This window comes from Terrapene carolina, unplaced genomic scaffold, assembly GCF_002925995.2.
Source record: "Terrapene carolina triunguis isolate 2854851 unplaced genomic scaffold, T_m_triunguis-2.0 Scaffold234, whole genome shotgun sequence".
Lineage (NCBI taxonomy): Eukaryota > Metazoa > Chordata > Testudines > Emydidae > Terrapene > Terrapene triunguis.
The window spans coordinates 17,208,866-17,230,087 of NW_020664585.1; the positions used below are offsets into that span (position 1 = coordinate 17,208,866).

The window sequence follows — 21,222 nt, forward strand, 5'->3', positions numbered from 1 at the left end:
CAAAATCGACCTCCATGGCTTCCCGTCGACGGCGCTTACTCCCACCTCCGCTGGTGGAGTAAGAGCGTCGATTTGGGGATCGATTGTCGCGTCCCGACGAGACGCGATAATTCAATCCCCGGGAGGTCGATTTCTACCCGCCGATTCAGGCGGGTAGTGTAGACCTAGCCTGAGCATTTTCTCCCTATTAGTATTAAATTGCTTAAAAATGAGTTTAGTGCTTCAAGGTTTTTTGTTTAGCAATATATAGAGATATCACTAAACTGGCTTACTGACATACCCCTGAGAAATAACTTTATAATTTGTTTTTAAAATGTTATTAGTATGGAAATTAGAGTTAATTGTTTTAACGTTAATTTTACCACCTTTCTATGCTTGGGAGGCTGTTTAAAAAATAGTGTTTGTTTGAAAATGGTGACTCTCCCGCTCCTCTCCCCCTCCAACCATTCGTTTAATACCTTGGCTACCTTGTAACCAGAGTATTCCATGATAAAAGATCTTTGTTCTTTCAGTTCCCTTATCTTTTATTTCATGGACTATTACTAGCTAAGTACTTCTGCTGAACTACCTTCACAGCTCAGTTGGTAGTACTCTTAGGGTACGTCTACACTTACCGGAGGGTCCGGCGGCAGGCAATCGATGTTCTGGGATCGATCCCGGAAGTGCTCGCCGTCGACGCCGGTACTCCAGCTCGGCGAGAGGAGTACGCGGCATCGACGGGGGAGCCTTCCTGCCGCGTCTGGACCCGCGGTAAGTTCGGACTAAGGTACTTCGAATTCAGCTACGTTATTAACGTAGCTGAATTTGCGTACCTTAGTCCGAAGTGGGGGGGTAGTGTAGACCAGGCCTCAGGTCATGAGTTCAACTCCTACAGGAAGATTTGAGTATTCAGAGATTTTGGACTATTAGACATATTGTTCTTCAAATGAGGCATTACACGGAAGGAGTCTCCTCCAATGTTCGGTGGTAGTTGTCCCGGTGGAAATAAAAGGCCAGATGGCACTTTCCAAAAATGGGCAGGAACACTAATAATACTCTTTAGACGTGGCCTCCTGCTTCCAGTCATGGATTTGCTGAACAACCGCAATCCTATTGTATGCTCTCAATAGACAGCTTCTGATACCTGACGCTGTATGTTTTGTAGAGCAAATAGCTGCTGTTTACTTGGCCTACATAATCACGGAACTGCTATGATCAGACTCCCTGCTATTTTAAAAGAAGTCTCTGTTATCTTGGGTATGAAAAGTGTTGTATGAAAGTGATTGTTTTCTAAGACTGGAAAAAATGTGTTGCATGATCAATAGGATTCATGTGGCTCTGAAGGCCTGCTGTATTAGCGCACGTTAAATGAACCTCAGAATGCAAACGAATAGCACGTATTGCACCATATGGGCATTCAATTATATTTCTTGTTTAAAATGTTAAATTTCTCATTTACAAATGAAGGAATCATTTTTATTGTATTTGTTTGCAGTGTTATCCTCCTTGGGCCAATTTTTAAAAAAGTATTTAGTTGCCTAAAGAAGCAGATAGGTGCCTAGGTATTTTTGGAAATTCCAGTAGGCACCTATCTGGATCTGTAGGTGTCTAGATAACTTCAATAATCTGGCCCCTAGGTGCTGGACATCTCATTTGGCCAATTCTCTGGAAAGCTAATTCCAGTTTAGAATTAAAATCTGAGTGTTTGCGAGCTGTGACCAGTTACCTGAACCCAGTCTATTCTTGAACAACACTATGCTAGTAACTGGTTCTGTACTTACTAATGAACACAACACTAAATTTCAATCATATAACAAATATAGCCAGGAATTTTTACTCTTTCAGATATTGCTATTTTAGTAGCTGTTTTCTATATATAGTTTAGCTGAAATTTTGTCTGTATCATGTTTAGTTCAGTCTTTTCCAGCCCCTCATTTATACTGGATTAACATACACTCACTATTACCTGCTGTTACGTTTCTGTTGGGAAGATTTATACTTTTTTATTGTTGTTTTCAGGATCCAACCAATCTGGACAAATTTAATGTCTCCGACTTCTTCCATGTTAAAAACAACTTAAAGGTGACAGACCCAGGTAAGGATGAACTAAAGCTTGGCTGAAGAAACTCTAACCTTAATATGCAAACCCGGAGAATAATTTGTGGAATGTTGAGTGATTTTTAAAAGAAAACGCTGGATGGTGGGATTATGAAATAATAAATAATAATAATTAATAATAATAAAAATGTTATGCAATGGTGCCTAGAGGTCCCAGCTGAGATTGGGACCAGTAGTTCTAGACATTGTATAAACACACAGTAAGAGACAGTCCCCACCGTGCTTATCATTAAATAGACCGGAGGTCCCCAAACTGTGGGGCATGCTCCCCTGGGGGGGGCGTGGCTGAGGCCTGGGCCAACCCCTACGGGGGACAGGGAGGGAGCGCCACCCAGCTCCACTCCTGGTCCTGGCCCCACACCCGAGGCCCCAGCCTTGGCTCTGCTCCCACCCCCAGCTGTGGCCCCAGCCTCGGCCTCCTTTCCCTCTCTCCCCCTCCTCCCTCCCCTCCCCCGAACCATAACTCAGCTCTAAATATTTGTCAGCAAAAATTAGGCATGCCAGGGCAGAACTCAGGTGTGACTTATGTCACTTTAAAAAAATACTTCTGTACTATGACACCATGTATCTTGTGATTATGAGCCATAGATCTGTTTCATTCACTGAGGGGACAAAGGGCAGATTTTTTTTTTTTTTTTTGCATTATGTATCCAAAAATAGTGTCTTTCTTTAGTATTCCGTACAAGTGGTTTAATTTGATTTATAAGAGTTTAGGTAGCTTCCAGTTGTTCTGAAGAGTCTTTCAATGGTAAAGGATATAAAGTCAAGCCCTTTTATAGTACGTGGCCAGTAAAGTATTTGTCTCACCATACTTGAATGTCACTTTTTTCATATGGTGTCTTACTGCTCACTCATTCATCATAATCACTTCTACAAGAGCAAAAATATGTGGCCGTTTCCATGAAAAAGATTTCTTCTTCTATAGAGAAACAAGGTGGGTAAGGTAATATCTTTTATTGGAGCAACTTCTGTTGGCGAGAGAGATATGTATGGCCCTGTTAAGTTGAAGGGGAACAAAATGATTTTGAAATATAGAGCTTGCTTTTTAACTGAAAATGTGGTTTAATCCTGTCTTATAGATGAAGAGAAAGCAAAATTGGATCCATCTTACTATCTGAAAAATACAAATTTAGAGACCCGAGAGACTTTACTGGAGCTGTATAAAGAATTCAAAGGAGATGATATTCTAGCAGCTACAATGAAGGCCCCCGAAAAGAGAAAAGTGGATAAGCTGAATGCAGTAAGTTGATTTATAGGTCGACATTGATTACATTTCTGAAGAATGGTAAAAGGCATTTTTCAATATAGTAGCCATATCGCCACCTGAACAGACACGGCTGTTTTCTGCAGCATTGGAACTTACCATACATCCGAGGCAATGAGAGTGGTGTATCTAAATTATACTGCAATTCTTTAGAAATGCAGTGTTGTGTGTATGTCAATGGATTTCTTTTTGTAAAATATTTGTAAACAAGCCTAAAATATTTTTGAAATCGGGTGCGATAAGAGGTAGAGCTCTTTAAATTTAGGATGTGATTACCGTGGTGTGAGTTAGGTGATAAAGATTTTTCCTTCCAGCTTGTAATTTCTTGCTTTGAATTAATTTATCATTGGCAGAAGGAACACAGCTTAAGGGCAATGCAAGTGAATCATTCCTGGTGTTGGCATATATATAAATCACCAGAAGCAGCTTCAACATTTCCTCTTCACAGTATTTTTAATGGACTATTGTAAAAGGTGCCCTTATCAGGGGCATATTACTGTGTGTTCATGGTTGTCAAGAAATAATCCGTCTGCATATTGAATCCAAGATTGCTGAGTGTTATCCTCTCCCTAAAACAGTTCTCTGGGACATGTCACTGTGCTTAGATTATCCTTGTATGAACATCAGTTAGCAGGAGTGTGCCACATGATTTAAAAACAAAACAGGCAATTTAGACTGTTTATGAGCCTAGATATATGAGAAGCTGCAAGGCTTAGATTTGGCTTGTCTTGTTTGTTCCTATTCAGGCAATTATACAATTTAAAAAAAAAAACGTATTTAGAGACAAAGATGAAATGAGATGGAATGTGAACTGTCCACATGTCACAGGTCGAGATCGGCAGCTGGTATAATTGGCAAAGCTCCATTGTCTTCTGTGGGAGGCAGTATAGCCTATGGGCAGAGCACACAGGAAACCTGGATTCTATACCCAACACTGCCACTGATTTCACTGGATGATCTTGGGCATGTTGCTTCGTTTCCCTGCCTTTGTTTTCCCCTTTGTAAAATGAGGATATTATTATTTATCTCAATAAAATGCTTTGAGATCTACAGATGTGTGTGTATAAATATATAAACAAGCTAGATGTTATTACTTATTTGGTCTTGTATTTGTGTTTTTAACTCAACTTAAGATCCATGAGTGGGGTTCCATTTTTTTTCAGAAAAGAAAACTGTGAACAAGGCTATAGATATTAGAAGCCATGTGACAGTGTCCACTCTGAGTGTTCCCAAAGCCCCTCCATATGTTTAGTAGGCTTTAATTTCACTTAACAAGGATGTTTTACAGAAGTCTTGCCAGCAGTGTTCCCTTCATATCTCCAGCTGTGGATATAAAAATAATTTGTAATAATAAAACCCTTGCCTGATAATGTGGAAGCAATTAAGTCCCTTGAGTTCAGTGTCTAGAAAGCCTTAAGTAGAAATTCATCAGAGCAAATGTTATAGGTGACAGATGGAGAAATACCAGCACATAGTGCTTCTCTTTCTTTTTATTAGAACTGGAGCGGAAAGTCTACTTTAAATAGGAAATATAGAAGACATTTGTGTGCTTCTAGTAATTAAGTGGTAATATAGAATTTAACCTTGATTCTTTCTTTTTTAACATAGTCAATATTACACAAGCTAAAAATGAAAGTCAATATGAAATTTTATTGCAACAGTATCAGACACGCTTAAAACTGCAGCAGTTGTGCATCTGCAGAAGAAGAACCAAGAAAGCCGATGTATGTTTTCCAAAGCATTATTATTATTAAACCCTGCTGTCCCTTTTGGGGCTGGAGAATGTAGGCTGTGCCATGTAGTATAGCAACCTGCCAGATCTTGTTATTTAGTTTAGCAACTGTTAGTTAAGAAAAGAAAAACAGATTTTTTCCCCCTGTAATTTAAAGTGATAATTGGGGTACCATTTTAAACAAAATCAAGAGACAGTTCATAAACCCTACAACAAAGGGACACTTCTAGTTTTGCAACCAGTTTTTAGTGTTTAAAAATGCGTTTAATGTAGAGTGACACTGCTTATCTTAAATCCCTCATTCTACTCTCTTTATGACAGTGCTTCCTTCTGAGGTGAAAGATTAAATGTTGTTGTTTGCTGATTATATTGGCAATACAGCAGAATTAATGAATTGTGATCAGAATGGCTACTTGTGTGATTTGTGCTATGTTTGGCATGTGCTTCTCAAGACTTGTAACCCCTGGTTAAAACATTTTTAATTTCCCACTTCTTCCCCCTCCCCTCTGGCTCTTAGTTGCAGAGACCCACATGTGGCATGTGTTTGGTACAGAAGCTTTCATTTTTTAGAGAGGGCTGAAAGGTTCAGGGAACTGGTTATGGGATAATAGCTCCTTTCACTTCTGGCAGTGACCAAAAGTTGTAACCATATGCTGACTATTTAATGATCTATATGAAATTTGTTGATAGGTGTCGGTCCAATTCTAAGAGACCATGTGTCCACATCACCAAATCTGGTGCTCATGTTGGCAGTCTCAAGAGAGAGGATTATGAGAGTCATGGGGGCTAAACTCCACACTCACACTCATCTGATAAATGAGATGAACAAGTTTAGCTCTCTACAACTGAAAAAGTCTATGTGAAATATGGAAACCTATGAGAAACACAGCATAACAGATGTACTGTAAAATCATGCTGTAGTATTTAGAGTGGCTTCATTTGCTTTTTACCAAGCAAGTCTTGACTAAAAAATATTAATGCAGATCTCCTTGCTTTGACAGCTTCAATTTACAACTGTATTTTCCAGAAGCTGTTGAAGACTGAATACTCATGCCTGAAACTTTTTATTTTAAGTACAGATGTTTTGCTTGAATTGAAAAAATACACAGCATATTGTGTTGGTAAATATTTGGGCAGTTCATGCAGTGCCTCTGGTGAATACTTTGACATGCTAACATATTTTGGAAACCCCATCCTTCCTCTCCAATGGAATGAGGAAGGGGATTGTTAATTGAAATAGCCAGTATATGTATTGTCCAACAGGATAACTTCTTTTTCAAGATCTTTAGAGCCCAGCTTCCTAATACTACAAGGACATTGGGAATGTGGCAAATACTTTAGGAAACATTCCTCTGGTAATATTTAAAAAAATGTTAATTATATGACAATCTTCACCAAAGTATATCTGAATGCTTGGTGGGAATGAGAAGCTAAAACTGACAGCTAATTCATTCTACTAGGGCACTTGGAAAAGTGCTGGTATTAAATCCATTGGAGATCTTCTGGGTAAAATATTGGCTCCATTGAAGACAATAAAAGAAATCATCCATTTTATCCATGAGGCCGGGAATTTACCCTATGTGTAGATGAACTTCTGATCTCCTTTTAACAATTAATAGAACTGGAGTTTCTTTGACAATAGCTGACTAATTGCTTCCATTATTCCCTACAGCTGTATTATTTATTTATTTTATTTATTATTACTATTACACCTCTACCTTGATATAACGCTGTCCTTGGGAGCCAAAAAATCTTACCGCGTTCTAGGTGAAACTGTGTTATATTGACCTTGCTTTGATCCACCGGAGTGCGCAGCCCCGCCCCCCCCCCCCGGAGCACTGCTTTACCACGTTCTATCCGAATCGTGTTATATTGTGTCACGTTATATCGAGGTAGCGGTGTTCTACTGTTATTATATAGGTAGCTTATTATTTGACTGTGTGTGTATGTACATCAAAATTAATTAGATGGATTTGAGGGAAGAGTGCAGGAGAGGATGTTATAATGCTGCATCTCTTTCCTCCAGTTTTTGTAGTGTTAACTCTGTTGAATTTTTAATCTTTTGTACAGGCTCACTATTCTACAGGGACAGTAAGTGCTTCCTTCACATCCACTGCCATGGCCCCAGAAACAACACATGAAGCAGGTACTGTAGATACCTATCATTAACAAAGTGTATTGTAATCAAATATACTGGTATAAAGTATGCTGTCCTGTATACATACTTTTGAGAGGACTGCAAGAATGCGTTGTTGACTAGTCAGTATCTGATATCTTAGAATAATATCGTCCATGCAGCTATAGCCCTGGTTTCTTCTTTGAGTGCTTGCTCCTGTCGATTCCATTCTAGGTGTGTGTGCGCCCACACGCACAGTTATCGAAGATTTTTGTCTTAGCGGTATCCATAGGATCGGCTGTGGCACTCATGCGCTGGTATATCAGGTGCCACTGGCCCTTTGGCCTCTCAGCTCCTTACTGCTCGTGACGGTTGGTCGGAGCACCTTGTCTTGTATTGCAAGAGCATTTGCTGATCTTAACAGTTATTGTTATCTCCTTTGTATATATATAGTTCTTAGGTACTTAGCTAGCCATTAGTTTAAATGTTAGTGTCCCAACTGGGACTTTGCCCTGGAGCAGGGCATGCCCCTTTCCCCAGGCTTCAAACCATGGTCGTCATGCAACAGGCTGATGCCTATTAGTGACCCCCATGACAGCTGTTTGAAGTGCTTTGGGGAGTCCCATAGAAAAGGCAAGGGCAGGATCTGTAAGAACTTTTGCCCTAGAACCCAGAAGCAGCGAGATATCCACTTGAGGGCCCTCCTCATGGACGCTGTGCTTCATCCTGCATCAGAGCCCTCCCGTTCGGACTCCACTCCTAGCACATAGGCACCGGCAGTGCACTCCGCACCGATACCGAAGAAGCAGCATAAGAAGGAGGACTCCCCAGCACCAGAGAGGAAGGGGGCTTTGGACAAAGAACCTGTGTCAGGCCGCATGCCCGCCCTGGAGCTTCACAGGGGTATCAGTGTGCTTGGAGCCCCTAGCCCAGCCAGGGATCCGCCTCTGACTCCTGGGAGCAGCAGGGCACCCCAGCTTCTCCTAGGACCTTCGTTGCTTGAAGCGGCCTCGGCGGCTAAAGACCCAGTAAGCCGGCTGCCGCTGCACCAGGCACCGGACTTGGCTAAGGCCCCACCGTCCAGGGCAATCCAGTCTTGGAACCGCCCCTTAGGGCAGTGGAGCATCCTCGGACCGCAGGCATAAGTCCCCATCAGCACTGCTGAGGACCCCATTCCCACAACTTCGGTCTCTGGCCAGAAGACCCAGGTCCCCGATACCACACCCATGAGGTATGGGACACTGGAGTCGAGGCACCGGTCCCCGTACCCTTGGTACCGGCAAGCCCCAACCAGAGATCGTCATGGAGCAGGTCGCTATCGCCTAGACGATCTCCCAGACGTCGAACCCCTGCTGGTGCAGGATTGCTCCCCATCGTGGCACCGGTCTCCATCTCCCTGGTACCGCTCGTCAGGCAGGCACCAATCCTTGCCCTCTTCTCACCAGTCACTGATGAGGGTCAGTCGGCAAACTTAGGCTTCTACTGCTCCGCTCTGGTCACCAGAGGGGCAATGGTCCGAGTCAGAGCAGAACTTCAGCCCCTCGCCAAGAAAGGGTGACTCACCACTGACCCACAAGACTGGCATGGCATCTGCCGTGGCGGCGTGGCAGCAGGGACAGTGGCCTGCTCAATGGCCGTTCTGGAATCTTTGGGGCGTGCCGATGATGCCGGTCCCGTACTCCCACCATTCCGCCCTGGCTGCCTCGGACAAACCACCCCCGGCACCGGAGTCGGAGCAGGGTGCGGAATCCGATGCAGGGACAGCACAGCAGGCGCCTACGCCTAAAGACCCATCCCTAGAGAGGGAAGGGGAACCTGCCCCTGCCCCTGCGGTGCAATTGTCGTCGTCATCTCCGGAGGAAGCGGTGGCAGGCCGCTCCCAAATTGGCAGTCCCACCCGTGACTTTAAGGAGCACCAGGCCCTCCTTAAAAGGGTGGCTACCAATTTAAACCTGGAGATTGAGGAGTTGGTGGAAGAGTCAGATGATCTTTTTAATTTCATATCCTCCACCGCCCTGGCCCAGATCGTGCTGCCTGTCCACCCAGGGGTTCTTATGATCGCAAAATCGCTGTGGCAGACCCTCTCTGCCATTCCGCCCACTTCTAAGAAGTTGGAAAAGTAGTATTATGTCCCTGCAAAGGGATTTGAATAGCTAAATACACACCCTCCAGCTGAGTCATTGGTCGTGTCTGCTGTTAATGAGAGGGACAGATGAGTGGCACGCTGAAAAACAGACGCCAAGAGACTGGACTTATTTGGCAGAAAGATTTATTCTACAGCCAGCCTGCAATTTAGGGTGTCTAACCACCAGGCCCTGTTAATCAGGTACTGTTTTAATCTGTGGGACTCCCTTAGTAAATTCAAGGAGGTTCTTCCACAGGACTGAGCCCAGGAGTTCGCCTGTTCAGTGGGGAAAGGCAAAGCGATGGCAAAAGGTGCCCTCCAGGTGGCCTGAGATGCTACAGACTCGGCGGCCAGGGTTGTCGCCTCTGCGGTGGTAATGAGGTGCAGCTCTTGGTTACGGCCCTCTGGGTTATCCCACGAGATGCAGACCACTCTACAGGACTTCCTGTTTGAAGGATCAGGGCTCTTCTCCGAGCTCACGGACGCAAAGCTGCACAGCCTTAAAGACTCCTGTGCCACTCTCCACTCCCTGGACCTTCATATTCTTCATCAGGCTAGGAAGCCGTTCCGTCGTCGTCCTCCGCCTCCTACATCCCCGGCTAAGCACCTATAGGAAAAAGGACAGAGACAAGGGGTTTAAACAACGATATCCTTCGTCTTCCCATTTGTCTGCTCAGCCCAACCATTCCAGGAACCAAGGAAGCCAGAAATAGGCATTTTGAGGATGCGCTCGAGGATGGTGCCGCAGTTGCATCCCAGGATCCACCTTCCTACTCACTCCTCAACCACCTGCGCCCCTTCCGGTCGGCCTGGTTGCGGCTGACTTCGGACCATTGGGTGCTTGACGTATCTTCGGGCTGCACCCTGCAGTTCTTGGCTGACCCTCCCTCCCACCCCCCTTCCCTATTCCTCTTCAGGGATCCTTCTCACGAGCAACTCCTCGCCCAGGAGGGAGGTAGCCTCAGAATGGGGGCAGTAGAGGAGGTCCCACGGGAGATGACGGGGAAAGGATTCTACTCCCATTATTTCCTAATCTTGACAGTGAAAGGGGGCCTCAGACCCATCTTGGACCTCCGATGCCTCAACAAGCATCTCAAAAAGTTGAAGTTCTGCATGGTTTCCCTGGCCTCCATCATCTCATCCCTGGATCCAGGAGACTGGTACACCGCCCTTGACTTGAAGGACACATATTTCCATATCTCCATTTTCTCAGGACACAGATGATTCCTCCATTTTGTGTCGGGTCAGCGCCATTTCCAATTCACAGCGCTGCCCTTCGGACTCTTGTAACCCCCAAGAGTGTTCACAAAGTGCATAGCACTCAAGAGGGTGCCACAGCTGACCCTTTGGGTACCCTAAGGCAAAAATCTCCGATGACTGTACACATGGGCTCGCACACACCTAGAATGGAATGGACATGAGCAACACCTCTTGAACAACAGTTACGAAAAGGTAGGTAACTGTTTTTTCCAGTGAGTTCATTCTAAAATAACGTAGCAATTGTGAATTTAGTTTTAGCTCTGAATGCCAAGTATGTAGATATTGAGCTAAAATCAATGACATATTTCATATGCATATGGACCACAAAATGGAATGCACACGTATGCAAGTTAGCAATGAAACTTGATCTCCTCGCATGTAAAATGTTTACTGTCTTTTGGCTTAAAAACCTCTTGGTATTGGTTAAAATTATATCTTAAAAAATTGTGTGCTGTCTGGCAGCTTTTGACTTATTGCTATTCAAGGTTATATTTCTTGCCAAAGATGCATTTTAAACAGTAATTCTTTCCTTTTGTCCTCTAGCTTAAACAAAAATGCACTGAATGTTTTAATTTCAGTGTTGATTAAGTGACTTGGCAATTAGTGTTTCAAATGCAAGGTAGAGCTCTTACTCTTGGGACTAAAGATATCAGACTATCAAGTACACTTTGTGAAAGCCTGAAGCCAGTACTCTAACTGCATATTTACCAAAGTAATTTTCTTTACTTAGCGTGAATTCCTCTATCTTTCCTTGCTTTTATTTTTCTATGCTTTGGAGACAGATTTTGGGTATCTAGAAATATTGATAGAAATGGAGTTTCTTTGTCACAAATGAAATAAGTCTCTTGGAGTGAGCCTTTGGTTTGACTTTCCAGTAGTGACATGGTTCCATCAGTTCAGGTCCCCATATGTCAACAATTTGTGGTTGGCTGATGACTACCTGCATGGTTTCTAAGTTTGGCAAGAAGCAATTTGGTTTCAAAATAATACCCATAATTAGTAGATATTACTGGAAAATTATGGTGTGTAATATTCAGGGTTACCTGACGCTTAAAATACAGGCCACATTGTTGGCTCTAGACAAGTTGTGGCTCTCTAGAATGAAAATTGTATGGCGTAGGATGATTAATGTGAGATTATCATCTGATGACTTCTACATTACCATATCTCTAAGTTTATGGGGAGGATATCATCTAATAGGGATCTAGTGATTTGTTTGCAGATAGCTTCTAAAGATTAATGAAGAAATTACAAAAGTGCTAATTTTTACCTTTGCTTTGAGGCAGCTGCCATTGAGGAGGACGTTGTGCGATACCAGTATGTGAAGAAAAAAGGTTATGTACGACTGCACACTAATAAAGGAGACCTGAACTTGGAGTTGCACTGTGATATGGTACAGTATGCCACCTAGATTTAATCCTGTAACGTAACTCTAGATTATGAATTGAACAGGGGTTGGAGGTCAGAATAGTGAAACAATGCAAGCAGTATCTACTTAGTGAGATTTTTAACTTTTAAAATGAGAAATTCTAAGAGATTCTGAAACTCAAGAGGGTGAGAGGAAAGGAAAAGCAGTTCCTGATGGCATGAGCTGCGGAGGAGAAGGCTCTTGCATCATTAGTGGCCCTGCAGAGAAACATGGGAGTAGAGATAGTCAAGGTCTTTGAAGTCAGCTAATGCAAGTCTATGGAGAAATTAGAAAAGAATGAAAGTAAAATTAAAAACCAAACGGTAGAACAGAGGTTCTCAAACTCTTTCATAGCATGGACCGCATCTTAATAGAGAAATTATCTGATGGATGTCTCCCTTCCTATTTGCAGTTGAACAAACCATCCTGACTTTAAGAAGGGAGGGGAGTCAAGAGACCTTGCTTATATTCTTGACTCTGCTGCTGACTTTGTGTGCGCGCTTTGGGCAAGACACTTAACCTCTTAGAACTACCTGTTTGAAAAATGGTTGTCATAATTATTGCCCATTTTTGTAAAGCACTTTGAGATCATCACATTAAAATGCCACATTAGTCCAAAGTATTATTTCTATGATTAAATGTGATAAGCTGCACTAACGTAACATTGAAGTTGCATGGCTGAAATGATAAAGCCAAGAAGTACAAAAGTGAAGGGTCCAATAGCACTGGTAACTCAGCTGTGTTATACATCCTGTCTTTATAGAAAATAGAGGTTGGAAATGGTAATATATTACGCTATACATTTAATCAGATAAATAGTATGTCTGTGCAAAATGGACTAGGTAACATTGCTGTGCATTTCCAAACTGTGATTTTTAATTGTGCAATCTCTGTTTTGTATGAATAGCTTTTCTAAAATTTTTTCTCCTTTCCTAAAAGAAAAAAGGAGAGAAAAGCAAAAGGAAAAATTGCAGAGCTGTTCGGAGTGTGAATTTTATAAGCTAATAGCTGCATATCTTATCTCCAGCTTCACCAGCTACGCTTGCAGGCTTCTGGCGAAGCAGCTGTTTGGCTTGTGGAGCTTTCAAGTTTCACCAGCAAAGCTTGAGTTCTTGGAGCCAATGAGAAGAGTAAACTTGGGCCAAATTTTGCCCGTCTTTTGTTAAGTAATATCTTACATCACAAATAGTCCCATTGGAATCAATAGGTCTGCACTCAATATAAGGCTCTACTCCACATGAATGAGTTGGCAAAATCTAGCCTGTAGCTAGTTATGAATTCATAGTGTATATATGTGTAAGTGTGAACCAGGAACATTAAGGAAATGTCCAGCACTACATGGTTATGCTTTAATGTCAATCTTAAATTAATATTTGTGTATTACAGTAGTCCTTACAGACCCTAACTGAGAGCTTGGCACCATGTGCTAGGCATTGCAAATATATAAGCCCTAGTTATGCAAAGACTTGCACACATGCTTAACTTTACACACTGTGGGAGTACCATTTAGTACCACTGTGGGAGTACCATTTAGTACCACTGTGGGAGTACCTTCAGTGGGACTACTGAGAGTGTAGAGTTACGCACGGTGCAGGACCATGACCATAATATGAGAGAGACTCTGCTCCAAAGAGTTTATATAATCTAAACAGACAGGACAGACAAAGCAGGGATGGGAAAGAGAGGTGCAGAGAGGAGAGCATGACTTGCTCAAGGTCACCCAGCAGGTCAGTGGCAGAACCAGGAACTGAACCCAGGTCTTCTAGACCAATGCCCTATTCAGTGGCCTGTGCTGCCAGCTTCCTTTATACCAAGTGGAAGCACTAATCCTCAATAGAGACAATACAGATTTGCCAACCCCAAGCATTCAAAATTTTGAGTCAGATTCCAAAATGTCATGTGATTTTATAAAATAACTTTGGGGTTTTGTTTACCTTCTGGTGTCTAAGTCTTTAGAGTTCACGTTTTCAGGCTTTTTTTTAACCTACAACCAAGAGGGTCGAAATTCACTGTTTTAAAAAATGAAAGCTGAGACAACCCTATATTTATCTGATTCCAGGACCCAGGGTTATCAGAATCACAAATATAGCAAGACTCATAATAAAATTGTCAGTGTGACATCGCTGAATATTTTCTGTTACAAGTTTCAAAAAGTAGCTTCCCTCCCCCCTTAGCTCTGTTTTTAAAACCAAACACAAACAGTACTATCTCACTCTTCCAGAACTCTAGCAGCTGAAGGGATTATACTCAAACTTTTTTTAAAAAACGTTAATTTTTAGGCAGACACCAAACTTGGAAAATTTCAGCCCAGATGGTATGTTGGAAAGTTCTAAGCGTGTGAAATAGGAGATTATAATGGGAAATATTTTTCAGGCTTACTCTAGAGGTTGCTTTTGGTGACCACTAGAACTGTAGAATTGTTTAGCCAGTGACTCAGAAGTTTCAGGCAGCTATTGTGGAGTCCAAAAATATGATAAGAGCTTCTATTTCATTGCCTAGCAGGCAGTGTGCAAGGCTGGAGGCGTGGGAGATGAGAATGGAACAAATACACCAAGCTCCATTTATCCTCCTTTCTGCCGAACGGTAGTGGTGATGAGTGAGAGATGCATCACCATGATGAGAAAAGCATCACAGCAGCATGTCATGCCATGATTAATCTATGGCTCTCCGTCACCCTGTTCAATGACAAAGGTGGCTTTCTTGCTCTTAAACATTGAATAGCACTATGTAGTGAGACGAAAAGCAGATGATGTCAGTACAGCAACGTTTAGGGGCAGCAACAGAGTGAGCAGACTGTGTTGAATCATTTATTTTGTCATGTGTTATGAAACTGATTCCTATCTAATCCATGCTGAGTGAAGCCATTCCCATGTTGATCAATATGGTTCCCTAGAACACTTGAGCAACTACTATGTCTCAGTCCTCAAGAGTCTGTGTCTAGTTCCCTTTATAGCATTCCCAATATGGTGCCCATCATGTTTCTTTATTTTTCCATACATGTCCCTATGTATGTCCCTTTCAAGTCAGTGTTTTCTTATATGCATATTGCAAATATGTACTGTTATGCACAGCCAAGCCTGATCAAACACTGGCCTATGACCATCTGTTTCTTTTATTTCTTTGTGTTGATTAAATCTGTGCAGATTAAGCAGCCTTTTGGCAGCAGAGAGTAACTAAGTAAAGCTATGTATTAGTAAAATAGTAGTGAGCTAAATAGGAAACTAATTACTTCTCTGAGAACATAAAATATGTATATATTACACACTAAAACACAAGGTAAAAACTATTTAAGATTGCGAAGCCAAGCATTCAGAAGTCGGGAAATACCAAAATTAAGGTTTCCTGTGCTGCCTTAATTCATATGCATCTTGATAGTCTTTAATTCTTCTTTGAGTGCTGATCCCTATGCATATTCCGCACATGGGGTACTCATGCAAACCATGTGCCTGAGTCCAGAAATTCTTCAAAACAGTGTCTGTTGGCCACACGTGCACAGTAGCTTTCCTTGTGCTCCCAACTCAGGGCATAAGAGGTGGTATGGGTTGACGCTTCTCCAGTTCCTTCTTATCGCTGCGTGGCCTGAGTTGGAATCGTGTCCATCTTCACTCTGTTGTATAACCTGCAAAAGAAAATATTTGTAAATAGTTATACATCTTAGCTTAGTAGTTAAAGCTTATCGTTAGCATAGAGTGTTTCTTTCCCCACAATTGGGGAGCCCCTCCCTGGCTCTGGGGCTATGTCCAGAGTCTTGGGATTCATGGATTGTGTCTCCCACACTTGCTTCTTCTCTATCAGTGATGAACATCAGCGGTGCCTGTACTGCTTGGGTGAGGTGCACATATCTGCAAAGTGCAATATCTGTTGCTCCTTCCCATCCAGAACTTGAGAAGCCTGTGAGCTTCACCGAAAGTACCTGGTGGAGAAGGCTATGAGGCCACTCTCTTATCTGGACCAGAGAGAGGCCCCTGTACCTGGACCACAATTCACTAGCAGTGCCCCTCCAAGCATATGCCTTGGAGTGGAGCCTGCAACATCTAAGCCCAAGGACTCTTCTGAGAGTAGAGTGGACTCTCATGGAAGCAAGGACAGAACTCCTTTCAAGGACTGTCCGTAGGAAGTGCGTTTCCTCCCTGAGCCTGTCCCGATCAGGTGAGGGACCCTAAGGGACCAGCTTTTCTGAAGACCAGGGGTCCAGGGCCCCCTGGGAGGTCGCGAGCAGGTTTCAGGGGGTCCACCAAGCAGGGCCAGTGTTAGACTCACTGGAGCCCAGGACAGAAAGCCAAAACCCCGTTGTGCAGAGCTGAAGCCCAGGGCCCTGAGCTCTGCCACCTGGGGCTGAAGTTGAAGCCAGAGCAACTTAGCTTTGTGGGGCCCGCTGTAGCCTGGGGCCCCGGGCAATTGCCCTACTTGCTACCCCTAACACCAGCCCTGATGTTTTATGTTTTTCTGCTTTTATATGCAGAAAACCAGTTGTGGTGACATAGGTGGGCCATGAAGTTTTTATAGCATATTGGGGGGACCTCCGAAAGAAAAAGGTTGAGAACCCCTGCCCTACACCTAGATCTGGCGTCCTCAGTATCCTCCTTCAGTGCGTTCCCCACTTAGCACAGAGGATCAACGTTGCTATAAAATACATATTTATTATCTCTCTGTAGGTAATACCGCAAAATTGAAATTTCATTTTAAAATAATCCAGTGGGCTACAGTTGAACATTTTGAGGTAAAGGCCTCTTGCTGAAACAGCCCATCTGCTGTTCTCTTATCTCTGAGATCATAAGATTAGCTGGTGTTGGGGTTCTTCTGACAGACGTTAAGATTTTTAATTAGTTATTTTTGTGTCTTAAAACAATACAGTAATCCACATATACCAAAGTAGTGTGCAAGCTGCTAATCAGTAAGATTGATGGTGATGAGATTCTGGCTGGTAGCATAAAGCTAACCAAGAAATGTTTTGTATTGATCCAAGTGCGGGAAATCAATATTGCATTGTGATTGAAATCATCACTTATGCTGTGATGGGCTACAGAAACAGAGCGTGCAATAGGATTGGAATCCAAAATTTCCTGTGTGTGCATCTGAGATCGCTTGTCAAGATCTCTGTGAAACTTTATGTGGGTTCCGGAATGGCAAAGATGTTGTTTGATATATAACGCACTGAACTGAAGAAAAGCAGTTAAAAAAATTTCTGGAGATAAGCTGACTTTTCTGTTGATTTTAAATGCCTTGAGCAAAGATGCAGTGCTGTTCTCTTTACAGCATAAGGGCATTCCTGTTTCTTATTTTGTCACTATTTTCCTCCCTGTCTTTTTCATTCAGATACAGTATGTTCCACTTTGTGGAGACATACTTAATCAGATGGTCACTTTTATTGGGACATGTGCCAGGGAGCTGAATTAGTCTAGGGATAGTGTATTTCCAATAAACGTTGCTTAACTGGACCATTAATTCTACTTAGTGGAGATGCATTTGGCTACTGCACAGGGTTTGCTAGTGTTTAACCAGGTGTTAAATTCTTAGCTTTGGTCTTACAATGTAAAAAGTTGCTAAACAAAGATAATATGAAGAAATAAAGATTAAATGCAGTGGATTTCAGTTTACTTCTTCTATTTTTATTTAGTATAGTGTTTTATTTCATCTGAAATCTTTCAGGTTTTTTTCTTGTGGTGTCTTGACTAAAGAAGCAAATAGACCATCCACTGAGGTGTCTCATTTAAAATGGGTTCTATTGTATTGGTAATTATATCAATGCATGCATAATTACTAGATCTTGCAATAGTCTCCCAAGGGAAGTAGTAGAAGCCTCATCCCTGGAAATGTTTCAAATTAAATTGCAAAAAGAACTAGAAAAGCAGCATGATGCAATGAATTGAGTATGGGACTGAAAGCCAGGAGCCCCTGAGTGCTTGGTTCTGACATTGACTTTCTGTATGACCCTGGCAAAGTCACTTGAATCCAGATTTTTAAACAGTGATGTACTTTTTGTCACTTCTGTTTGCAGATGCACATAAACGTGTGTATAATTTTGAGCCTCAAATTATTTGCGGGCACAGTTTAGGTCACTTAAATATTTTGGGATGCAGCTGTCCAAATAACCTATACTACAAGGTCAAAAAGGGAGCCCTGTTTGAGAATGGGCTGAAAATCAGGCCTTTAGTTTCTGGTTCTTCATCTTTAAAAAGGGATAAAAGTACCTGCCTTCCCCCCTTACAGGTGTATGATGTTCAATTATTTTTTATTGGGGATAGGGAAATGTAAAGCACTTACATGCAAATTGCTGTTAGAGCAAAGCCCAAACCAAAGGGACGGACTAGTTATCTAGAGCAGGGGTAGGCAACCTATGGCATGTGTGCCAAAGGCGGTACGTGAGCTGCTTTTCAGTGGCACTCGCATTGTCCGGGTCCTGGCCACCAGTCTGGGGGGCCTCTTCATTTTCATTTAATTTTAAATGAAGCTTCTTAAACATTTTAAAAACCTTGTTTACTTTATATACAACAATAGTTTAGTTATATATTATAGACTTATAGAAAGAGACCTTCGAAAAATGTTAATGTATTACTGGCATGTGAACCTTAAATTAGAGACAGGTAGTCCTGTGGCACCTTATAGACTAACAGAAGTATTGGAGCATAAGCTTTCGTGGGTGAATACGCACTTCATCAGACGCATGTGGTCACCCACGAAAGCTTATGCTCCAATACTTCTGTTAGTCTATAAGGTGCCACAGGACTCTGTCGCTTATTACAGATCCAGACTAACACGGCTACCCCTCTGATACTTAAATTAGAGAGAATAAATGAAGACTTGGCATACCACTTCTGAAAGGTTGCCGACCCCGATCTGAGTAAAATTCCTTCCATCTCTAATTGCTCTGTTTCTGGGCAATTTCTCATATAAGCAAAGAATATGGAATGTGATTCAGTAGAAAAACACACAATATTGGTCATTTAATAGTAATTCCTAGCTGTAGCCATTTTTTGCAGGTTCATACTTTTTTCAGTTTAGTTTTCTATTGTTTTAAGGGGTAGGTTTGGAGACAACATAGAAGAAAAGAGCTGAGAGACTAATTTCAAATCTCCCTCTTTCACCGTGTAAATAGATTTTAGGTTCTGGCTGGAACCTGGCAGCTCTGCTTAATGATGACATCTTGACTATCTGAAGAGGAGCCATTATTCTACAAACACTGACTTTTAGATCTTTTGGTACCATCTGACCCATCAAATATGCCTGAATGCTTGGCTCCGGTACTGACTTATGGTGTTACCATGACCAAGTCACTTGGGTCCAGATTTTTAAACAGTGATGTACCTTTTGTCACTTCAGTTTGCAGATGCACATAAATGTGTGTATAATTTTGAGCCTCAAATTATTCGTAATTTTGCTCCCTTTCTTTTTAATCTTCTATCTACTAGAGACCATTTCGAAGATCAGATGCTCATACCCTTCTTATCCATTTCCAGTAGAAAAGAAGAGATTTTTTAAAAAAAATTTCTTTGACCTTATTGCATGATCATGCTCTCCAACTCCTCTGGAATCTAGTTTTTATTCTAGCTGATTTCAGTAACCCTGATACCCGTTTTCTGTCTCTCAGCTTCATCACTTTGCACTCTCTGGTAAATGTCTTGTTGATGTCAGAGTATCCTGCCCAGCTTGTAATATAGTTGCAATGGCTATATAAAATGCCGCCCCTGGGGGCTATAAATGACTTATTTCACATTTCTATACCTCCGTTGTTAATAACCGATAAAACATCTTAGTGTAAAAGCAACTGTAGCTTGCAGTTTCTAAGCTTTAAAAAAAAAAAAAAAAAAAAATCATGTCAGCCCTCCGGTATAAAAGCAGTTAGAGGAAACATTTGTTGGTCGGCTGTGTTGATTTCAGAAGTAGAATGGTCCCTCAGAGTGCTATGTTGGCAGATAAATCAACCTGCCCTTCTTCATGATGGGGGAATCTAGTAACTTTCCATAGTTCTTTGATAAACTGTATTTCCCAGATGGTTTCTTCCTCCTTTTGAAGTAAGTTGGAAGCTAATGTGTAAAATGCTTTGAACTTTGTTTATGAATATAGTATCCATGATTGGGGTTGGAGGAGGAGGAGGATCTTCTCAACAAATATTAATGGCAAACTGTTCATTTAGCTGCTGTAACTTGTTCTGTGTGTCACGCTAGGGTTGCTATTGTATGTTGTTTGTGCTGCTTTGTTTTGCTCCTCCTGAATCTGGAACTGACAGGAATAGTAGGAGGGCTCTTCCCATCTCTGGGGGCCATAACTGTCCCCTGTATGGGCTGATCTCCCATTGCTTCAAAGGGATTGTCCTGCTCTCTTTTTTTAAAAGGAGGTATTTAATTCTACGCTGGGGCAGAGGGAGGCACTCAGACCAATCCTTTTTTCCCCATGTACGCATCCGGGTGGGATGGTCTAATTTGAGCTCTGGATGTCTGTTGCGGGTCTCCTGGTGTGCTTTGGTTCTCAGTGATCACCTGGTGGGATTGCGAAAGAGCTTTCCCATCCTGCAGATATGCATGTGAGGTCAAGGATTTTTTGCCTTCCCCAAAGCACCTGGAAGACTTGTGTTGGGTTGATCACTGTTTATGTTTGTGTATTTGTGACGTTGTGCAGTCTATATGGTTTTATAAAAATATAAGTGAATATAATGTAACTGGGATAGTTTTATAAAAATTTGACAATAAGTGAATATAATGCAACTGGGATATGCTCCGTGCAAAAGGTTTCTTGTAAGGTATCATTACAAAGTGCATAATCTACTGAGTATGATCATCTGATTTGTATAAATGTACCACTCTTGTATCTAAAACTAGAAATATAAAATGTAACTCTGAGGGCCTATTGTAATTATGTAAAGTGTGGGCCATTAATGATGGTTTGGAATCTTGATGACTCCCATTGTCTGCAGATGGCTGTTTACCTGTGAGTCTTCCTGTATATGTGTGTGCTGGCAAGTGAGTAATGAAGTCTTGCAGTGACATGTGATCATGTCACCTGAACTGGAATCCATCTTTAACCTGGTGCTTTTCCAGTGAGGGGGGGGTGAAAACCCAGAGGGACAAAGAGTTCCCGCCTTATGCAAAAGATATATAAAGGGGTGGAAGAGAACAGAGAGAGAGAGGAGCCATTATGGAGAAGCCCCTAGCTAACACCTAAGCTGGAACAAGAGCTGTACCAGGGGAAAGAATTGTGCCCAGGCCTGGAAGGTGTCCAGTCT

At 42.2% G+C, this 21,222-nt stretch overlaps 1 protein-coding gene across 1 annotated transcript in view; it reads left to right on the forward strand.

The window, feature by feature from the left end:
* PPIL2 (peptidylprolyl isomerase like 2) overlaps nucleotides 1–21,222 on the forward strand; it is a 135,433-nt gene that overhangs the window by 49,370 nt on the left and 64,841 nt on the right. Inside the window, exons 9-12 of the mRNA XM_026656924.2 lie at nucleotides 1,999–2,074; nucleotides 3,177–3,337; nucleotides 7,164–7,239; nucleotides 11,881–11,987. Coding sequence (XP_026512709.1) covers nucleotides 1,999–2,074; nucleotides 3,177–3,337; nucleotides 7,164–7,239; nucleotides 11,881–11,987 — 420 coding nt within the window. The remainder of the gene's footprint in view (nucleotides 1–1,998; nucleotides 2,075–3,176; nucleotides 3,338–7,163; nucleotides 7,240–11,880; nucleotides 11,988–21,222) is intronic.